The sequence below is a fragment of the Colobus angolensis genome, unplaced genomic scaffold (assembly GCF_000951035.1).
Source record: "Colobus angolensis palliatus isolate OR3802 unplaced genomic scaffold, Cang.pa_1.0 Scaffold111, whole genome shotgun sequence".
In the NCBI taxonomy this organism is placed as follows: domain Eukaryota; kingdom Metazoa; phylum Chordata; class Mammalia; order Primates; family Cercopithecidae; genus Colobus; species Colobus angolensis.
Genome location: NW_012112142.1, coordinates 7,290,091 through 7,309,773, shown reverse-complemented (window position 1 = coordinate 7,309,773; position 19,683 = coordinate 7,290,091). Strand labels below are relative to the sequence as shown.

General features: G+C 40.0%; 1 protein-coding gene across 3 annotated transcripts in view; it reads right to left on the bottom strand.

The window, feature by feature from the left end:
* The window catches only part of ZNF827 (zinc finger protein 827), a 180,804-nt gene that overhangs the window by 20,657 nt on the left and 140,464 nt on the right, over nucleotides 1–19,683 (bottom strand). For all 3 annotated transcript variants that reach the window (XM_011956882.1, XM_011956900.1, XM_011956890.1), the window contains one exon: nucleotides 658–795. In XM_011956882.1, coding sequence (XP_011812272.1) covers nucleotides 658–795 — 138 coding nt within the window. The remainder of the gene's footprint in view (nucleotides 1–657; nucleotides 796–19,683) is intronic.

The following is a 19,683-nucleotide window of genomic DNA, read 5'->3' as shown; positions in this document are numbered from 1 at the left end:
TTTTGTGTTCCCTGTAAAGAAGACACATCTGGATTACTTAAAAACCTGATTTCAATGTAAAAATGGAAATGTTTGATTTTATTATTTCCATCTTGCTTTATGTTTACTACTGATTTTACCTTATGTCTTTTTGTCTTCAATTATTTTTGCTGGGTGGATTAAGTTACTATTTATTCCTCCTTGTTAACTTGGTTGCCTTCCCTTTCCCAACTCTCAGAACCAACCATATTTCTCCACAATTACATATAAATAAAGGCAGAAGCTGTTTCTCCACCAAGGTGCCTTTTCCCCGGCTGCTCTGACCCATCACAATAAGATAAAACCAGTAAGATGGAGTGTGTCCCCCTGTCCTGCACTCTCAGGATGAGCTCAATATATATTTTTTTACAGAGTTTAGGAATTTTACCGGAATAAACCTAAATTGTGTATATTTTCTCATCAGTCCTACTTGAAACTCAATGAACTCTCTCAATACAAATAAAAAAGCCTTTCCAAGGTCTTCTTTAAACATGCCAGGCAAAATGGCTTAAAAATGTCAGGATAAACACATTCCCAGCACTTCCTGTAATGCCTCTCTTAGAGAAACTCAGCTTCTGGAGAGTAAAGAAGTTGGTGATGGAGCATGGAGGGCTGACAGCCCAGGCCCCACTCACTCACCTGTGTGCAGCGACAGGTGTCGGGACAAGGTCTGCTGTCGGCCAAACACTTTCCCACACACGTCACAGGGAAAAAGTTGGTCATTGAATTTCCAGGATGGTAATCCATTCCCTGCCTCTAGGACTATCTTTTCTGTTTCTGGGTCAAAAGAACAAAGCATCATGAGAAATAAGGCAACAAGAATACATTTTCTGTTAGTCAACATTCAGGATTTCAGCAGAGCCTTCTCTCTGAAGAACGTGGCTAGTAACTGCAAATGAGTCTCCGGAACTGGTTTTCATGCTCATTTCCTGTCTCTAAGAAGGCCATTCTTGAAAGCTGTGGTGGCAAGTGGATTCCAACCCCCGTCAAATCTTCAGTATTTTCTCTCTTTCATCACTGAAGACCAGCCAACTAACCCTCTAGTCAGTTGATAGCACTGTGCCCAGTATACAGCAGATACTCAATAAATACTTGTTGAATGAGTTGCCTGACTTGCATGTTAAAATTCCAGAAACGTAGGCTCTTGCCACAAGACAGTAAATAAAGGATTGTAGGCTGGGCTTGGTCACTCACACCTGTAATCCCAGCATTTTGGGAGGCTGAGGCGAGTAGATCACTTGAGCTGCGAAGTTCAAGACCAGACTGGCCAACATGGTGAAACCTTGTTTCTACTAAAAATACAAAGATTAGCTGGGCATCGTGGCAGGTGCCTGTAATCCCAGCTACTTCAGAGGCTGAGGCATGAGAATCGCTTGAACCTGGGAGGCGGAGGTTGCAGTGAGCTGAGATCACACCACTGCACTCCAGCCTGGGTGACAGAGTGAGACGCTGTCTCAAAAAAAAAAAAAAAAAAAAAAAAAATTGTAAATCTCAGATTCTGATGTGAAAACAAATGGTGCTATCCCTTGAAAGGAAATATACTTTCATTCTCTTTAAGAAGAAAGCTTTGCTCTTCGTTCCAGTTTGTGCAAAATCCTTAATGAGGAATTTGTGCTAAGTAGACTCAGTGATGACTACCGCACACTGTGCCACAGAAAATTCCCTAACGCAAGAATGAACCAGAATTTCCCCAAAGGTCTCACATTTGGGAAAACAGTGAGTGCCACAAGTTGTCCACCCATAATTCATAGCCATGAACGAAATAAATGGACTTTAATACATTCTCTAATTATCTTAAAGAGTTTTTATTTTCTCATTCTTATCCCAAGGATTACCTTTAATCCTAATTCATGTTTCTTCTTGTGGAACTGTACCAGATTATACAAACATTCCTTCTATGATAATGGCATAAAATAGGTGACAGAGAACACCAAGAAGAGGGAAGGAGACACTTCTAAAAGGACACTTGAATGGGCCACTGATGGGCCTTTCACCTCACTTTGAAGACCAAGACAAATGATACACTAAGTTAATATCTTGTCTTTTACCTCAGTAAATCATTGCAAATCTCCTTAAAGCACAGTACTGCATTACAGAACTGGACACCATGTGGTGATAATTGAATGGTGGTAAGAACTTCTCACAATCTAAGCAGATGAAAATGCTCACAACACGAGTCAGAGATAACATCAGAAGAAAGAACTTTATTTCACACAATTTGGTTAAAACTGCTTCCCAATACAGGCTTCCACCTGTAGGTGGATAAATCAATGGGATCAATTTTCATTTGAATGATTTGCCAGATAGGGTAATCTAAGGGAAGAAAAAACAAATATGAATGTATGACTGGAAAGGGGAGGAGGGGAAATGATGGTGAAACTGCAATAATGTTCGCTGTGAGGCACCTGCCAGCAATCCCAACACTGATAAAGCACATGAATTGATTTATCTGTGTTTGTTAAAACACAGCACTTGGGGCCTTAGGGAGAAGAGTTGCTCTTATTAAAGTAGAAATGTGTGACTAAAAACCTCTCAAGGGGAAGAGAATTAAAAAAAGGGAGTTGAACTTCTGAGAACAAGAACTACTCTTAGACGGCTGTCCTTGAGTCCAAGCAGTGGGCATTTCAGCTGTGCAGTGAATTTCAGAATATCAGTAGCTCCTTTTCAGTGTATAATAAAAACAGTGCTTCCAAGAACGATAATGGTAATAATTATAAGGAGAGGTCAAGAGGGTGCAGGGTCTCTTAATACATTCATAACAAGAATGAATGAATTGGGTCAAATACCAAACAAGTAGATGCAATTAAAAATAGATAAGCATCTTAATAAATCCGTCAAGTATCAGTCATGTACTCAAGAAGTTGAAGCATCATGAACTGTCTGATTCCTTCTACTGGTCTTAGAAAATGATGAAAGCACAAATCTCATCATGTCTTGTTCTGTATGCCAACGGCTCCTCAAGGCCAAACTTCTGGTTTCTGAGTCCTTCATGGCCTGGCTCTGGCCACCTCTCACCACCCAAATGCTTGGCAAAGTAGATTGCTTGACTTTTCAGGAACAAACAATTCCCTTTTAAGTATCATTGCTTTTGAATCAACTGTTTCTCCACCAACAGCTACTCCCCACAACTACTTCTGTACAATAAACTCAGACTCAATTTGAAGCCCCATCTCAGATTTCATCTCCTTGGTGAAGCCCTGCCCAATTCCCAAGGAAGAGTTAGTAATTTCCTCTGCTCTGTCCCAGGGCACTTTTATGAATATTTCCATTGTACCACTTTACCTGTTATATCACTTGTTAACATATCTTCTATAAGCTATATATATATATATATATACACACACACACATATAAAGCACCCAGTATAGTCCACCGTGAAGCAGTGCTCAGTCAACACGTCCCCTGGCCTCCCTCCCCTGGGGGATGGGTTCTGCATTATTTATTTGTGTATCCTCAGCATTAGCACAATGTCTGCTACATAAGAGATGCTTAGTATATATTTGTTGAGTAAATGAATGACTGAATAAAAGGGTCCAAGTGAGGCAGAGAATAGACATTATTCTTATTTTATAGTGGAAAAGACTAATAATTTAGTAGCATTCATTAAGGCCTATGGCCAATTCAGAATGAAAAATCAGGATACCTGCCTTTTGAATTACTGTTTTAACTCAATTTACTAACTGCTTTCATGATTCTATTAGTGGAAATGTTTGCAGTCCTGAGCCATACTCCCAAAGGCTCTAAATTCTTACCTCTTCCCAATAGCATCAAGCCACAAGATGATTCCCTTTATGATGAACTCTGGCAGTTGCTATTTGTCAGTTAACCCAACAGTCATTGTCAACTTTCCTTATCCCCTGACTTCTCCAGCCATGGAAGCAGCTGGGGTGGCCATGTGCCAAAGTTCTGAGAAGGCTTTTGCGTTTCTGTTAAAATGAAGGATATGACTGGTATTGCCCCCTTCTCTTTTCCAGCTTTGATCACAGAAGAAATAGTTAAGACTCTGGCAGCCATTTTGTGAATATGAGGCATGAAGACAAAAGCCAACTGCCAAGGATGGAGAAAGGGAAAGATGGGAAAAGTATAGGTCCTTGATATGGTTTGGTTCTGTGTCCCTGCCCAAATCTCATGTCAAATTGTAATTCCCAGTATTGGAGGTGGGGCCTGGTGGGAGGTGATTGGATCATTGGGGGTGGAGTTCTCATGAATGGTTTAGCATGGTCTCTCTGGTGCTGTTCTCATGATAGTGAGTGAGTTCTCACAAGATCTGGTTGTCTAAAAGTGTGCAGCACCTTCCCCTTCTCTATTCCTACTGCTCTGGCCATGTAACATGTGCCTGCTTCCCCTTCACCTTCCACTATGACCGGAAGCTTCCTGAGGCCTCCCCAGAAGCCAAGCAGATGCTGGCACCATGCTTCCTGTACAGCCTATGGAACTGTGAGCCAATTCAACCCCTTTCTTTATAAATTACCCAGTCTCAGGTATTTCTTGATAGCACTGCAGGAACTGACTAATACAGTCCTCTGTGACATTTCTCAGTAGCTGAATGAACACCAGCAACCACCCACTTCTGGATGTTTCGTGAGGGAAATAAGTCCCTGTTTGTTTCAGCCACCGTTGGTTGGGTTTTCTGTTACTTGTAACATCCTTAACTGAAGGCCCTCCCTATGGTTCCTCTTGGTCTTAGGACTTTGAACATTAGGTTCCACCTTTTGACAGGCTTTAATTCCCAAAATCCCCCATCCTGTGAAGAACTCTCCACATTCATTATCAACAGCAACAAGTGTACAGCCAGCTGAACACATTTCCATCTTAATTATCTTCTTTTGTTGGGAAATAAAAACCTGAAAAGCTTCTTTTAGATTACTCAGGAATTTCCTTTAAAAAAACTTTTTATGAAGCATAATATATGTAACAGAAAAGTGCGCATATCAATAACTGCTTTTAAGTTAGTTCCAAAGTCACAAAACAGTTTGGAATATGGATACTATTTTTAAATTTTTGCTACTCTTCATCTTGATTCCCATACCCCTTAGCATTTGTTTCATTATTTTAAGTAGCTTGAATGTATACTTAAGATTCTCTTCATTTCTTTCAGAAATACTTGTGTAATGGTAACCTCTTTTTTTGTATGGAGTCTCATAGGATTTTGTCTCTTATAAAGCATTTTATTTCTTTTCACACTCTTATGTTCTGATCCCTGGGATAACCATAATTTGCTTCCAGAAATTTCTGGCTACTCAGTATTATGTGATCATATGTTTTTTCTCTACTTTTCCATCTATGATGTTTGCCTTGAATGTCATTTGGGCTTTTCCTCTTCCTTATATAGGTTTTTGTTTTAAATGAAGCAAACAGGTGTATAGGATTAAGCACTTTTGTACTTATAGTACAGCTGGAAAAATAGGAACACCGTGTAAGGAGAACAATCCCATCTTAGCAATCTGAAAACAAGGCTTTCAGCTCTTCCTATTAGTGGTGAACTGAGGTCTGTCATCCATAATGATGAGGACTAGTTGGTCAAAATATAATACAGCAAACTATGCTTCTTATAACCTAGTTATTCAAGGGGACATGTCTCATTTCATGCATAGGTCCTGGGAAGATGAAACCCATCCAGCATGTCTCCAAAAATTTTCCTTAATTAAACCGATTTGGTAGAATTCAGGAGGGAATTCTATCAAAATCTGCTTGACAAAACATTATATCAAGTAGAGCACTCAGTTATCTTCAGATCCAATTTGTTCATTTTCAGGAGGATAAAAATGAAGCATTATATTCCAGGACCTCTCCAACCCCAGAGTAACCCACAACTTGCACAAGGTTGGGCAACAGTTTCCACAGTAACTAAGTCTCTATCCTGCTCCAAATCTTAGTTCAAGGAGGAACCTGAACGATCATCTTGTTCAATGTTTTCTGTTTTATATATTAGGGAACTGAGGCCAAGAGAACCTAAGTAATTACCCCAGGTAACCTGGCTAGTGACTCTGGGAGAGCAGAGACAGACCCACGGTGTCATTCAAGCTCCTCCAAGCCATATGAAATCAATGCCAAAGTCTACAAACAAACAAAGGAGGGATTTTTCTTCTCTTCCTGTTCTTTGGCTCTGAGTTTAATACTCTTGGTTACACGTGGACATGTGCAGATTTAGCAACAATCCACAGACACTAGCACTTTTCTCCATTTCTCTTCTTAAAAGTGTAAGCCTAGAATATTTCCAGGCACAGAGATGTTAGAAACTCTAATATGTCAAAACTTAGAATAAAGAAGGAACAAGAGGAAGATCAAATAGGGAAGTCCTAAAAGCCAGTCCTCTCTGAGGTAAAGATGGTATTACTGAAGAAAGTTCCCTTGAACCTTTCATTGCCATTGGGGAACAGTTTTGGTAAAATTAAACAAACACACAAATAAGCAAAACCTCAAAAAACAACAGGGACAAAGGAAAGGACTTTAGTTTGCTTCCTTTCAATTTTAACATAATCTGACCCTATATTTGGCGTATTGTTTGGCTTTGTGGGCACATTTTACTGTGTGAAAAGATCCCTGTATTCTCTGACAAAACAGCTCTCTCGAAGAACCCTCTCTCAACCTGATTTTGGTAAAAGAAATGCTAAGACAGAAGGCTTTATTTGGCGACAGCTGTAAGCAAAAGATTGGCCAAAATATGACCTCAATGCATAAATAACTGTTCAGATCAACTAAATCTCATTACTGAAGAAGAGGCTCTGGGGCCGCTTGGGTTTTCCATTGTGACATGTGGTATTTTGATCACTTCTTTCTTTCATGATCAAGGCTGGAATGTTTTGTTTTGAGGCATACCTCAAACTGAAATTCTGAAATCCTCTGTAGTCTTGGATAGGTTAAAACCTACCAGGTCATTTTCCAGGGAGAAAGCAGAGGGCATGGAACTTTCTGGTCAGACTCTAGCCCTACTGGCTCTGTCCTTTGGTTTCATGGGTTCTGCATGGCCTCTGCTTAAAACAAGCTACCACCTTCTGAGGGCTGCTTGTGAAGCTAAGAGTCAGCTGTGGTTTATGACTCTTCGGGGGTTAATATCTTTGTTCCAGTGCTTGCAGCTCGTCGCTTTTTAATTTTTTCAGAGTCATTTCAATTCAGGGTTACTTGCCAACATCTACCGTTTTAGAATTTCCAGCTCAGAGGATCTATCTTGCCGTGTCACAGCTATACTGGAACAACAGCCACAATGCAGATGGCTGGCACTGGTGACCTGTCCCATCATTTCATTTACTACTAGTGACCTTACACAAGATGCCAGAAGTGTTGCTCATGCCAGTCCTAACAGACTTACTAGGCTCCCCGTGACCACCTCTCTGCAGGTCTTGGTGGGACCAGCTTCCCCTTTAAGTACCATTACACTCACCCAAAAACAGGCTTTTCTGCAGGTCAAGGTGTTGCCTCAATGAACTGCTAGGCTAGAAGAATTGAGAAATAGTTTTTGTTGGCTGGGGGCAGTGGCTCAGGCCTGTAATACAAGCACTTTGGGAGGCCAAGGTGTGTGGATCACAAGGTCAGGAGTTCGAGACCAGCCTGGCCAACACTATGAGAGCCTGTCTCTACAAAAAATACAAAAATTAGCTGAGTGTGGTGGCATGTGCCTGTAGTCCCAGCTACTCAGGAGGTTGAGGCAGGAGAATCGCTTGAACCCAGAGGCAGAGATTGCAGTGAACTAAGACCACACCATTGCACTCCAGCCTGGGTGACAGAGTAAGGCTCTGTCTCAAAAAATAAAAGAAAAAAAAAAGAAAAGAAAACAGAAATAGTTTTTGTCAATCTGTGCTCAGTTAGAAACACTGGGTGGAGATTGTTAGACGTAAAAGAGTTAACAGCCTTGATCTTTGGGCTCATTTCAACCTTCAATGCTTAACAAACTTAGTAAAGTAGAATTTTGCATTACTACTTTCAGAAGGTCCATGCACAGGCCCTGGGAAGATGACACCCATCGAACATGTCTCCACAAATTTTTATTAATTAAACCCATCTGATAGAATTCAGGTGACAGTTCTATCAAACTCTGTTTGACAGAGCATTAGATCAAGTAGAGGACTCTGATACTTCCAATCCAACTCCTTCATTTACAGGAGGACAAAAAAGGAAGCCTGTCACTCCAGGACTTCTCAGACCCCAGAGCACCCCACATCTTGCACAGGGTCAAGTAACAGTTTCCACAGTAATTAAATCTCCATCCTGCCCCAAACCCAAGATCAAGGAGGAATCTTAACAATCATTTTTTTTCAAAGTTGCTGTTTTACATGTAAGAAAACTGAGGCCTAGAGAACCTGAGTAACTACCCCAGGTAATATGCCTAGTGACTCTGGGAGAGCAGAGACAGACCCACAGTCTGCCTGCTCCTCGAAGCCATATGTAATCAATGCCAACTGCTTAGTAAACAGCTGCTTCTGGAAAATCGTCCCAGGAAAACTGGGTGACCTTTTTTTTTTTGCTTAGTGCTGGGTAACAGCTTAAAAAATACTTACTGATTGATTTGTATCATACATAACTGTGTTTTCTATATCTGGTTCTTTATGCAGGGCATTTTAAATCAATAGCAGAAAACTGGACCTTGATTCCTCGGGTAACAGAAATGGCTAGTACTAGGTGCCCCTAATTCCAGTGAGGCTGATCACATAGAACTTGAGCACCATAGGGACCTTCTCTAAGCCTCCAAATGTAGATAGTCACTGCCAGAATCTAGGACAATTGATGTCTGCCATTATAACAATATTTCTTAAAAAAAAAAACAACTATATAACTGAATCCTTTACAAAATCCACGTATGAAAAGTTGGATATTGCTTCTATGTTTTCCCTGTACTTGTATTTCCAAGATTAGTGGGATCCTCTATAAAACCTTATTGAATAAATGACACAATCACATCACCAAGATCAGGACTATTGTACTGAACGGCAACCTAATTTTATATTACAACTTGGAAGCAAACTGACAATATTGATTCAGGAATCATGTCTAAAGGACCTGGTTATTATCTTACCCATTACACAGACCAGTGACCACTTCTATTCTTAATGATGATGGTAGGATTTAAGGTCTTAGCAAACGCCCTCAGAATGTCCCAATGTTCAGGCCATTTATAAATCTTTGTTAGAAAAATAATCAGGCCTGAAAATTATGTCTTTTTTGTTAGTTTGTTTGGCTTTGTGGCAGAAACTGATGTTTATTCACTCAACGTCTAACAGAACTATGCGGGTTTTTGTTTTGTCTCCACGTGGCAATGTGCCCAGTTAAAAACAAACCTTCCTTACCAGCTTCCATTGCTATTAAAGGCTGGTCATGGAACACAGTTCTGGACAATGAGATAGAGGTGGTAGTTCCTATAAAGACTTTTGCCCTTCACTCTGCCTCCTCCTTCTTGGCTGTCTGGAGGTAACGCAGCTCTCTTTCAATCATGAAGATGAAGGCCATTAATAACGACGGAGCAGCAGAAAATTAAATGGTGGGTCCTTGATGTTTTCCTCAAACAACTATACCAGTCTTACATTGCCTCTTTCTGAATTCTTTATTATGGGAGAAAACAAATCCATAACTGGTTAAGTCTCTGTGGTTAAGCTGAACATGATTCCAACAAATAAAGACTTAAAGTGTATAGTTTCATCCAATTTTGGCAGTTTATCTCCATTATGCAAAACAATATTGGAGTTTGTTAAAGGTATATTAAGGAGACCATTCATAATTAAAACAATAGCTTATATTTATGGAGGACTGACCACTGCATTAGTCACTATATGGTGCATTTTACACATATATTTAATATTTAACCTTATAGCAGCACTATGTATTAAGACACTATGATTACCATTCTTATTTTACAACAAAACAAAACAAAACAAGAGAACAAAAACAGTATCAAGCTCAGGGTGGCTAAACTCAAGGTCATCTAGCTGGTAAGTGATAGCCTTTCCCAAACCCAAATCTGTCTGACTACAAAGCCCATACTCTCAACCATTTATTACATTATACTACAAGACCAAAGAGGAAAATCTAATGGTTCTAATTTATTTCACCAGAGACAGATCTTCTGTCTGTTACAATCTCGATTTGTTCCGCTGTAAATTCACCAACCATAAAGAAGAAGCATCCGCGATCACGTAAATCTAAAGAGAGCTTTACTGAGGCAACTTAAATGCTTCCCCCAGGGCCTGCCTGGAGAGAGAATGGTGGAATTTGGAGGCTCTGCCTCATTTCTGTTACCCAAAGCCTCTTTGGCCTCTTCTTTACATCTTTACATCTAGTGAGTTGCTGCATATGAAAAATCTGAGCACCAATTATGTAAATTTTAATCATAAAACTTATTTCAGGTCAGCTTTCACTTGCTCCAGAATGAGACCCTTATAGTCTGTTCTTTCAACTTTTCCCAGTGAAGAAAAATAACAGGCATTCAAGTGCAGAGCTACCTAAAGACTGTATTAGGTGATAGCACATCTTTAAGTCCAAAAGTTATCTTCTGTAATTTAGTATAAAGTATGGGCACATATAAGAACACCTTGAGGAAAAACATTATCATTGAGCAAATAGAAGAATTTCCTCTTTTCTCTTGTTTGTTGTTGAACTAGGTTTTCAATATATATTAATATTTACTGAGTAAGTGAGGAAAGGAATAAACGAAATGAAAAGAGCAGATCACTATAATTAAAAATTTAACAATTCGAAAATACTCTAATATTCTAGAAATACTCTGAGTTTAGAAAGTAAATCCAGACTTTCTAAAATACTAAACTTTTAATGTTAATTTACTCCTGAAATTTTGCAATGTGCTATGCATCATACCTACAGAGTTTTTAGAATACTGAATATATTTCTTTTTAAAATTCAAGTCACAGTCATTTCCAAATATTATTCAAGTAAGCCTCTAGGGATTCTGCAGTTCTCTTCACTAAGACTGGAATCCACTGGTATTCTCAATTATTCTAGTCTTCTTTTCTTATGGACAAGCCTTGATCATATCAACCATTCCTTTAAAGATTTCTAAATTTCTTTAAAGCCCTTATCAGCTCCCAGACACTGCAATATTCTTGTGTGACGACATCCAGTTTCAAATTTTCAGTCTTCCTCTTTCTCGGCTCCTAACCTATTGAATTTTGTATTAACAGAAAATGTAACTATTCTACTTTGCCTTTCTCCTGACCTTGGGTTTTAGCACATTATAACATTTTTGTTAGTTGATGGCAGATTTAACATTTTAAAGCAACAGTGGTCACAAATATTTTTTCTCTTTGATCCAGAAATCCTACCTATTTGATTAGGCAGTGTTACATGTTTTTATATGATGGGAATTCCTGTTTGTTGGTTTATGTAATCATTTTTCCTCAGGCGGGGAATCACAGACACAGGACCGGGAAATACTTTGTGTCTTAGTTCATTTGGGCCGCTATAACAAACACTGGATGGCTTATAAACCACAGAAATGTCTTTCCCACAGTTCTGGAGGCTGAGAAGTCCAAGATCAAGGCACTGGCAGAATCAGTGTCTGGGGAGGGCCTGCTTCCTCACAGACAGCCATCTTCTCACTCTACCCTCAGATGGCAGAAGAGGCAAGGGGTCTTTTATAAGGGCCTCTTTTAGAGGGGCACTAATCCTAGTCATGAGGGCTCCACTCCCAAGACCTAAGCACTTCCCAAAGGCTCCACCTTCTAAATATCATCACTTTAGGGGTGAGGAATTTAACGTATGAATTGAAATGGGGGGACATAAACATTTAGACCACAGCACTTTGTTAGCTAGGAGAGGAGGAAAGGGATTATTAGCATTTTCCTATGAATGTATGTCATAATGACTGGCAGCACTGATAATTAGTTACCAGTAATAATAAGTAGCATAGTTGGCGTATTTTTTTTTATATAAATAAAATAGGCCATCTCTATTATATCATTCTCAATAATTTGAATACACACATACTTTCTTTAATGGCTGAGAAAACTTTGGATTTAGGTGTAGCTGAAAGAGGAATTATACATGTGAATAGCTAAGATTTATTTAGCACTGATTTTACTCTGAGCACTGTGCTAAGGCTACAGGTTTTACTTACATAATTTCATTTAATCCTCTTAACAAAAGATTAAGGTTGGTCTCATTATCCTTATTTTATAGATGAGACAAATCAAGGTGCAGAATTGATTAAGAAATCAGCTTGTTCTTACATAGCTGTTAAGAGGGAGAGCCAGGATTAAACCCAGGATGCCCAACTAGGAAGCGCATGTACTCTACAGCTTTCCTTACACTGCACACAACTCTAGTTGTATCCATGGGGTATGTCATTCCTCTTTGCAAAAACCTCTACTTTCTGTGACAAAGTAGATAAAGGCTGATAGCCTTGAGGCTGAGCTTCTGGCCTCAAGATTTCTATGAGATGGTGACCTCGTTTTGGACCTGGTGCTAAGGAGGCCAATACCATGTGTTAAATGTTTCTCTTTCCTAGGTGGCAAGTGCTGCTGCATTTCATGGCCTCAGATCAAAATACAACCTCATTAGCTGCTGTGAACACAATGTTCCTGTTGAAGAATGGAATGGAGTTAACAGTGTAGAAGGTCTGATATAAATTTACTCCTACTCCAAATGCATATCCTATTGACAAAGAGTTTGAACTACTGCATTTGTATATGAAAGTCAGGGCATTCTATTGTTTTCAGTTGTCACAAGGGAAAAAAAAGAAAAAAAAAGAAATGGCATTACTACTGTCAATATAAATAAATGAAAAATCTAAGCTACTTCTATTTGTCATTTCAGGATTGGGAAATGGACTTTTGGCCCACAAACCAGAAATATGTATATCCAACAGCCCAGGAATAGACATATAATTTTTTTTTTTAAGAGATAGGGTCTCTTTGTCACCCAGGCTGGAGTACAGTGGCACGGTCATAGCTCACTGCCACCTCGAATTCCTGGGCTCAAGCAATCTGTCCATCTTGGCCTCCCAAAGTGCTGGGATTATAGGTCTGAGCCACTGCGCCTGGCTTTGGATATTTTTAAGTAACAGATAATATTCAATGATTCAACTCCAAAGTAGTTGAGCAAAAGAAGTACCTACATTTAAAAAAAACGTCTTCCTTCCATTTCAATTTTCAAATTGAAAAGGAATTCAAATAAATTAAATAAAAAGGTCAATGTAAAATTTTGGCTACAAATAACACTAGAGGAAGATCAAATAATAAACTGGAAAATATGGCAGGACTACCTGAGTGGAAATGCAATACATTCTAGTTATGTGCCCTGTATTACTGTAGGCTGTTTGTGTATTGATTTTTCTCATGCATTATGACTTGGCCACCTTTAAAAAGCATCTCTTCCTACCCTCTCTTTACATAGATCTTAAATATAATAGACAATAAATATTTGTGGATTTGTTTAAAATTCCACTAGCAATAGGCAAGAGAAAACATGCATAGATGCATACATATGTAATTTAATGTCAATAACTTCCACATAGACAAGGCTGAGAAGTCCCAGCCTGTGCATACTGCACCCTTAGGGTTCCCTAGAGTGATAGAACTAATAGTGTGTGTGTGTGTGTGTGTGTGTGCGCGCGTGTGTGTGTGTATATATATATATACATGTATAAAAAGAGGAGTTTACTAAGTATTAAATTACACTATCACAAGTTCCACAATAGGCTGTCTGCAAGCTTGAGGAGCAAGGATAGCCAGTCTGAGTCTCAAAACTGAAGAACCTGGAGTCTGATGTTCAAGGGCAGGAAGTATCCAGCATGGGAGAAAGATGTAGGCTGGGAGGCTAGGCCAGTCTTGCCTTTTCACGTTTTTCTGCCTGCTTTATATTTACTGGCAGCTGATTAGATTGTGCCCACCAGATTAAGGGTGGGTCTGCCTTCCCCAGCCCACTGACTCAAATGTTAATCTCTTTTGGAAACACCCACACAGGCACACCCAGGATCAATACTTTGCATCCTTCAATCCAATCAAGTTGACTCTCAGTATTAAACATCACACTCTCCTACCCTATAACAGAAAGCTGTTACCTCTAACTTTGATGGTAAAAGTTCAACCTCAAAAGGTCTTTGGAGACCTTCCCTCAGCAGAATCTTTGCCTCATCTTTGGTGAATTAGGGAGAACTGGAAGAAGGCATAGTATTGCTTCTAGTTCATAGAGAACTTGAGATATAGATAAGCTAATTGCTTGCCTAAGGTCTTCCAGCAAAATTCTGACTAGGGGGACGTCAGTCTCAGCTCAGCTCCCTCTTCACTTCATCCCCCTGCCTCCCCACATGCTGAGGTTCAGGTTCTTAATCACACTACATACCAAAGGCTTTGCAGAACGAATCGGTCTTTAACCATACACTGTGTTACGGAACATGTACTAGAGCAGACAACAGATGTCACCATGAGAATCTTATTTTCTGCTATTTCCCAATTTTGGCATGTGAACATTTATAACCTTAATGTTGCATGAACAAAGATTTTTGCATTTAATATTAATATAGGAACTCACAAATCCTCCTTCTCCAGTTGGAAGGCTGCCGCATTCTGATTTCAACAGTGTATGGCTGCTTTTTCAGCGTGTAAATTTGCCTCAAATTTGGTGTCTTCTGTTGGTGTCTTCTGAAAATGTGGTCACATTCTAGTCTTACAGGAGACAATGTCAGGTAAAATGTCTAGAGATTTTCACATTTGTCATTTTCAAAGCACACATAGCCTGTAATCCCAGCACTTTGGGAGGCCAAGGTGGGAAGATTGCTTGAGCTAGGAGCTGCAGACCAGCCTGGGCAACACGGTGAAACCCTGTCTCTACAAAATTAGCCAGGTGTGGTGGTGTGTGCTTGTAGGCCCAGTTACTGAGGCTGGGGCGGAGTGAGGATCGGATAGGATGGGATGGGACGGGATGGGAATTGCTTGAGCCCAGGAGGTTAAGGCCACTGCACTTCAGCATGGGTGACAGCAAGAGACCCTACCTCAAAAAAAGAAACAAACAAACAAACAAACAAAAAAACAAAAATAGCACATACCCAACACACTCAACACCTGTAAAGGCCGATGGAAAAGGTTTTTACTTGTCAAGACGTAATTCACAGAGATATTTCTACTGTTAAGGAAACCAGTAACATCCACAGCAGAACAAAACACTGCATAACACCATATTCCAAATATTGGCTTGGCAAGAAACCATGGGTTAAAAAGTGAGTTTTCAAAGACAGGGCTTTCAAGAGGACTGGCACCTTTGTTTCCTCTTCCAAAGTGAAGGTTTAAAAAAAATGGCAAACGCTGCTGTGTAGCCAAGGCTGCTGAACCATGTGTACCTGCCAAACCACCCAAGAATCAGTCAGCGGCTGGTAGACAGTGGGTGAATCTGCTTCTTCCCCTGAGATGCATGTGCTGGGGATGTCCTCATAGGGTCATGCCAAGTCAGAGGCAAGATGTTATGTTTTTTCTTTTTTGAGACTAAGTCTCACTCCATCGCCCAGGGTGGAGTGCAGTGGCGTGATCTTGGCTCACTGCAATTTCTGCCCACCAGGTTCAAGCGATTCTCATGCCTCAGCCTTCCCAGCAGCTGGGATTACAAAGCACCCACCACCCCGCCCAGCTAATTTTTGTATTTTTAGTAGAGATGGGGTTTCACCATGTTGACCAGGCTGGTCTTGAACTCCTGACCTCAAGTGATCCACCCGCCTCAGCCTCCCAAAATGCTGGGATTACAGGTATGAGCCACCATGCCTGGCTGGCGTTATGTTTTGCAAATAATTTTCGTCTCTTAGAGCCCATGGCTCTGAGTTACACAATTCTGGGACTACATCTGCAATAATTATGAATCAATGGCATTCTAACATAATCTACTTTCCCAAAACAAAAATTAGAGGTCAGATCCCCTCAGGCTCAAATCAGAACCTGAGTTCCTCTGTGTTGGATCTCACTGCATGAATTAGGCAACACGATAATGAGAAGTATTTCCATTTGCGCCAATCGTTTTGCCCTAAACGATAGAACGTGTATGAGTTAATCCCTACATTAGATTCACATGTGCGAGGTAACGTTTTAACAGGGAAGTGGAAGCAGTTGTACTATTTCTGAAAATCTTTGCTGTGTCTGCCTAGCCAGAGTAGGGTATGTTATCAGTGACTCCTCAGCTAAGGCTTCCAATTCCTTTTGAATTTAATTTGGAGTCAGTCAGTGGATAAATCATATAAAATATGCAAAAGAGAACTAGCTGTTGATTCTGGGCATGCATATATTTGGCCCACATAGTTAAGCGATCGTGTCTCTATAGTGAGATAAAATGGCCTACCAGAAGCAGTAATAAACCCCAGGTGACTCCACTGAACCATTCTTTCAGGCTTCAGTGTCTACCCTACCGAAACAATGCTAATATCCTTCATATTCTGTTAACTTGGGAAGGATGTAACCACTTGATTCCACAGGGTGAAAAACTTGCCATTTGGAACCATGGAGGGAAGAAACTTTTACTTTATTTCCCCATTTCAATTATCAGCTTGAAGGGAGGTTCTTCACTCTTTCAAGTACAGAGCTGCTTAAGAATAATTGTTCCAAAAACAAACACACGCAGACATGTTTCCACTTGTTTGTATGTAAAATATCTCTGGAAGGATGTATACGAAACTGGGAACACTGGGAAGGGTGAGAGTCGGGGGTGGAGAGGGATGAGGTTGGCGGAGTAAGGAGCAGTGAATTCTTGGTGGGGAAGGGTGGAAGGGAGACCTTATTTGGTTACTTGCAAAGCAACTTTCTAACCAATTTTGAAAATTTGGTGTCATCCCTCTCTTATCTACCTTCTTAACACCTATGCAGGAAACACAGTGACAGCAATGATAATACAATTTACTAAGAGCTAATGATGAATCAAGCACTCTGCTAAGAACCTTATATAAATTATATCATTTGTTCCTCCTTTTTTTTTTTTTTTTGAGATGGGGTCTTGCTCTCGTTGGCCAGGCTGAGTGCAGTGGCATGATCTCAGCTCACTGCAGCCTCTGCCTCCTGGGTTCAAGCAATTCTCCTGCATCAGCCTCCTGAGTAGCTGGGATTACAGGCGCCTGCCACCACGCCTGGCTACATTTTTGTATTTTTAGTAGAGACGCGGTTTTGCCATGTTGGCCAGGCTGGTCTTGAACTCGTCCTGACCTCAGGTGTTCCACCAGCCTCAGCCTCCCAAAGTGCTGGGATTACAGGCATGAGTCACTGTGCCTGGTCTCATTTGCTCCTCCTAACAACCCATGTGGTAGGTACTACCTTCATTTCATAGATACTGAAGAGAACCACATACACTGACCATGTATGTACTGGATGCATGTACTATGTGGGGTGGGGGTGGCTCCTGGGGTCACGCCAAGCCAGAGGCAAGGTGTTACATTTTATAAAGAATTTTGGTCTCTTAGAGCCAGTGGCTCTGACTTACACAATTCTGGTACTACATCTGCCATAATTATGAATCAATGGTGTTCTAGCATAATTTAATATCCCAAAAGAAAAATTAGAGGTCAGATCCTATCGGGCTCGAATCCGAACTTGAATTCCTCTGGGTAGGACAGAAGAGACTAGAGAGCAAAGTAAGTCCAGATCTTGCACTTAAAGGTAAACTCTTTGCCTTTAGGAAAAATTATTTTAGGAAGCTTCACATTGACCTTTACAGATACTCCCTCTACTGCTCTTCTATAATAACAGCCAGAGGATTATCTTCCTATCAAGTTACAACTGTTCACCTGGTCACTCACATGAGTCTTATGCCAAGGACAGGTTTGTGAAATCTCCCCTACTCACAAAAGCTGCCTGACAGGAAAAGGACTTGATCTTCTCTGGAGCTTGTTCACCAATGTAAAGCTATCAGTCCTCATTCCCATCTGCCCCTTCTCTGCCTTTCTAGTTCCTGCATTCATTTATTTTAAAAAGAAAATGATGATATGAGTACAATCCTTGTTTTTCTTGTTGGAGGAACTAACACTCTAAGGCTTGTTCGTCAAGTCTTTGAATAATTTTTAAGCATTATACTATAATATGTTGAGTTTTAAAAGACTAAAGCTTCTGTAGTATAAATGGAAATGATTTATTCTGGAAATTCTCATTGTATTGTTGCTAAACCCTCACTCCCTCTGAGTGCTAACATTTTTAGCCAGCCTAGAAAATATTTTGACCCAAGTCAGTCTAAATAATGTTCATTTCCATATGATTATATGGGATTGTTTTATCATTTTCTGTTGATAAAAATAATATGAATTGCCAAATGAGTCACTATCATTCTCCGTCACCGAATTTAAGATTAAATGGATATAGAATCATCCTACTAAATTTCATGTTGTGAGGACCAAAGGAACTTTGAGAAACTTTTAGAGAAGAAAAGCAAGACAGAGGTTTGCATACTGGAGTGTGGCTTCCTTCACGGACTTCATGTTCGCATGAGAGTAGGTTATAGCCTATAGAAAAGACAGCCTGCTCCTTTCAAACAATATATATGGTTTGCATTTCTGTCAGTTCACATGCAAGTAAGATATTGCCCTGATTTCAAAATTTTCACTAGTAAAAAGTATGAAATGACCTAAGAATGAATATGTGTGATTTAGGGGCCAAGCTACCCTAACATCAATACAGGATTTTCTCTACATGTATATGTATGCTTGCAAATTTAAAGATGTTCTGGCTGGGCACAGTGGCTCACGCCTATAATACCAGTACTTTGGAAAGCTGAGGCAGGCAGATCACCTGAGGTCATGAGTTCAAGACCAGCCTGGCCAATGTGGTGAAACCTCATCTCCACTAAAAATACAAAAATTAGCTAGGTGTGGTGGCATGCACCTGTAGTCCTGGCTACTTGGGAGGCTGAGGCAGGAGAATCATTTGAACCTGGAAGGCAGAGGTTGCAGTGAGCTGAGATAGTGCCACTGCACTCCAGCCTGGGTGACAAGAGCAAGATTTGTCTCAATAATAATAATAATAATAATAACAATTTTAAAAAAGATGTTCCAACTTTATCTTTAGCCATGTTAAATATTAGAACTGATGAGGCAGAATTTCAGGGAAGGTTATCTGCTACATGATGTTGAACTCTGAAATAATGTAAAATATAAGACAGCTACTGCCATTTGTAAATCTGAGTTGCACTTTTTCCACTGTGAGTTTTTAAACGTCTTTACTGAGGAGTAAAGAAAGAATTTTCACAAATTTAATTATCTCTGTGGGTCCAAACCAGAAATCTCTGACGTTGTTGAGAAGCAGATGAATGCGAGGCCATAGATAACACAGAGTGTTATCTACAGTTGACAACTACACTGAATTTCTAGCTTGGCCACCAATGTTCTGAAGTAAGAAGCTGGCAGTCTACTGGTTCATGATCGGCTCAAGCCCACATCAATTCCAATTTAGCATTATCTTCAAAGTAGATCTCCTATTTTCATACTTTATTGGGGCTGTGGGGTTGTGGCTACAACTCCAAATTAGATCAAAGCAACAAATATTGAGATTTACAAACAAAATGAAATTAACAGACATTTACGTGCTGAATAAGTTAAGGCTCAAATCAGCTAGTCGGGCACAGCAATCACCCAAAACAATAATATTTATAGCTCTCAGTGGAGCTCACTATGTGCTAGGGACTGTTCTGAGTGTTTTACATATATGACATCATTAATCCTCACCATAAGCCTATGAGTTAGATATTACTGGCAATTTACAAATGAGG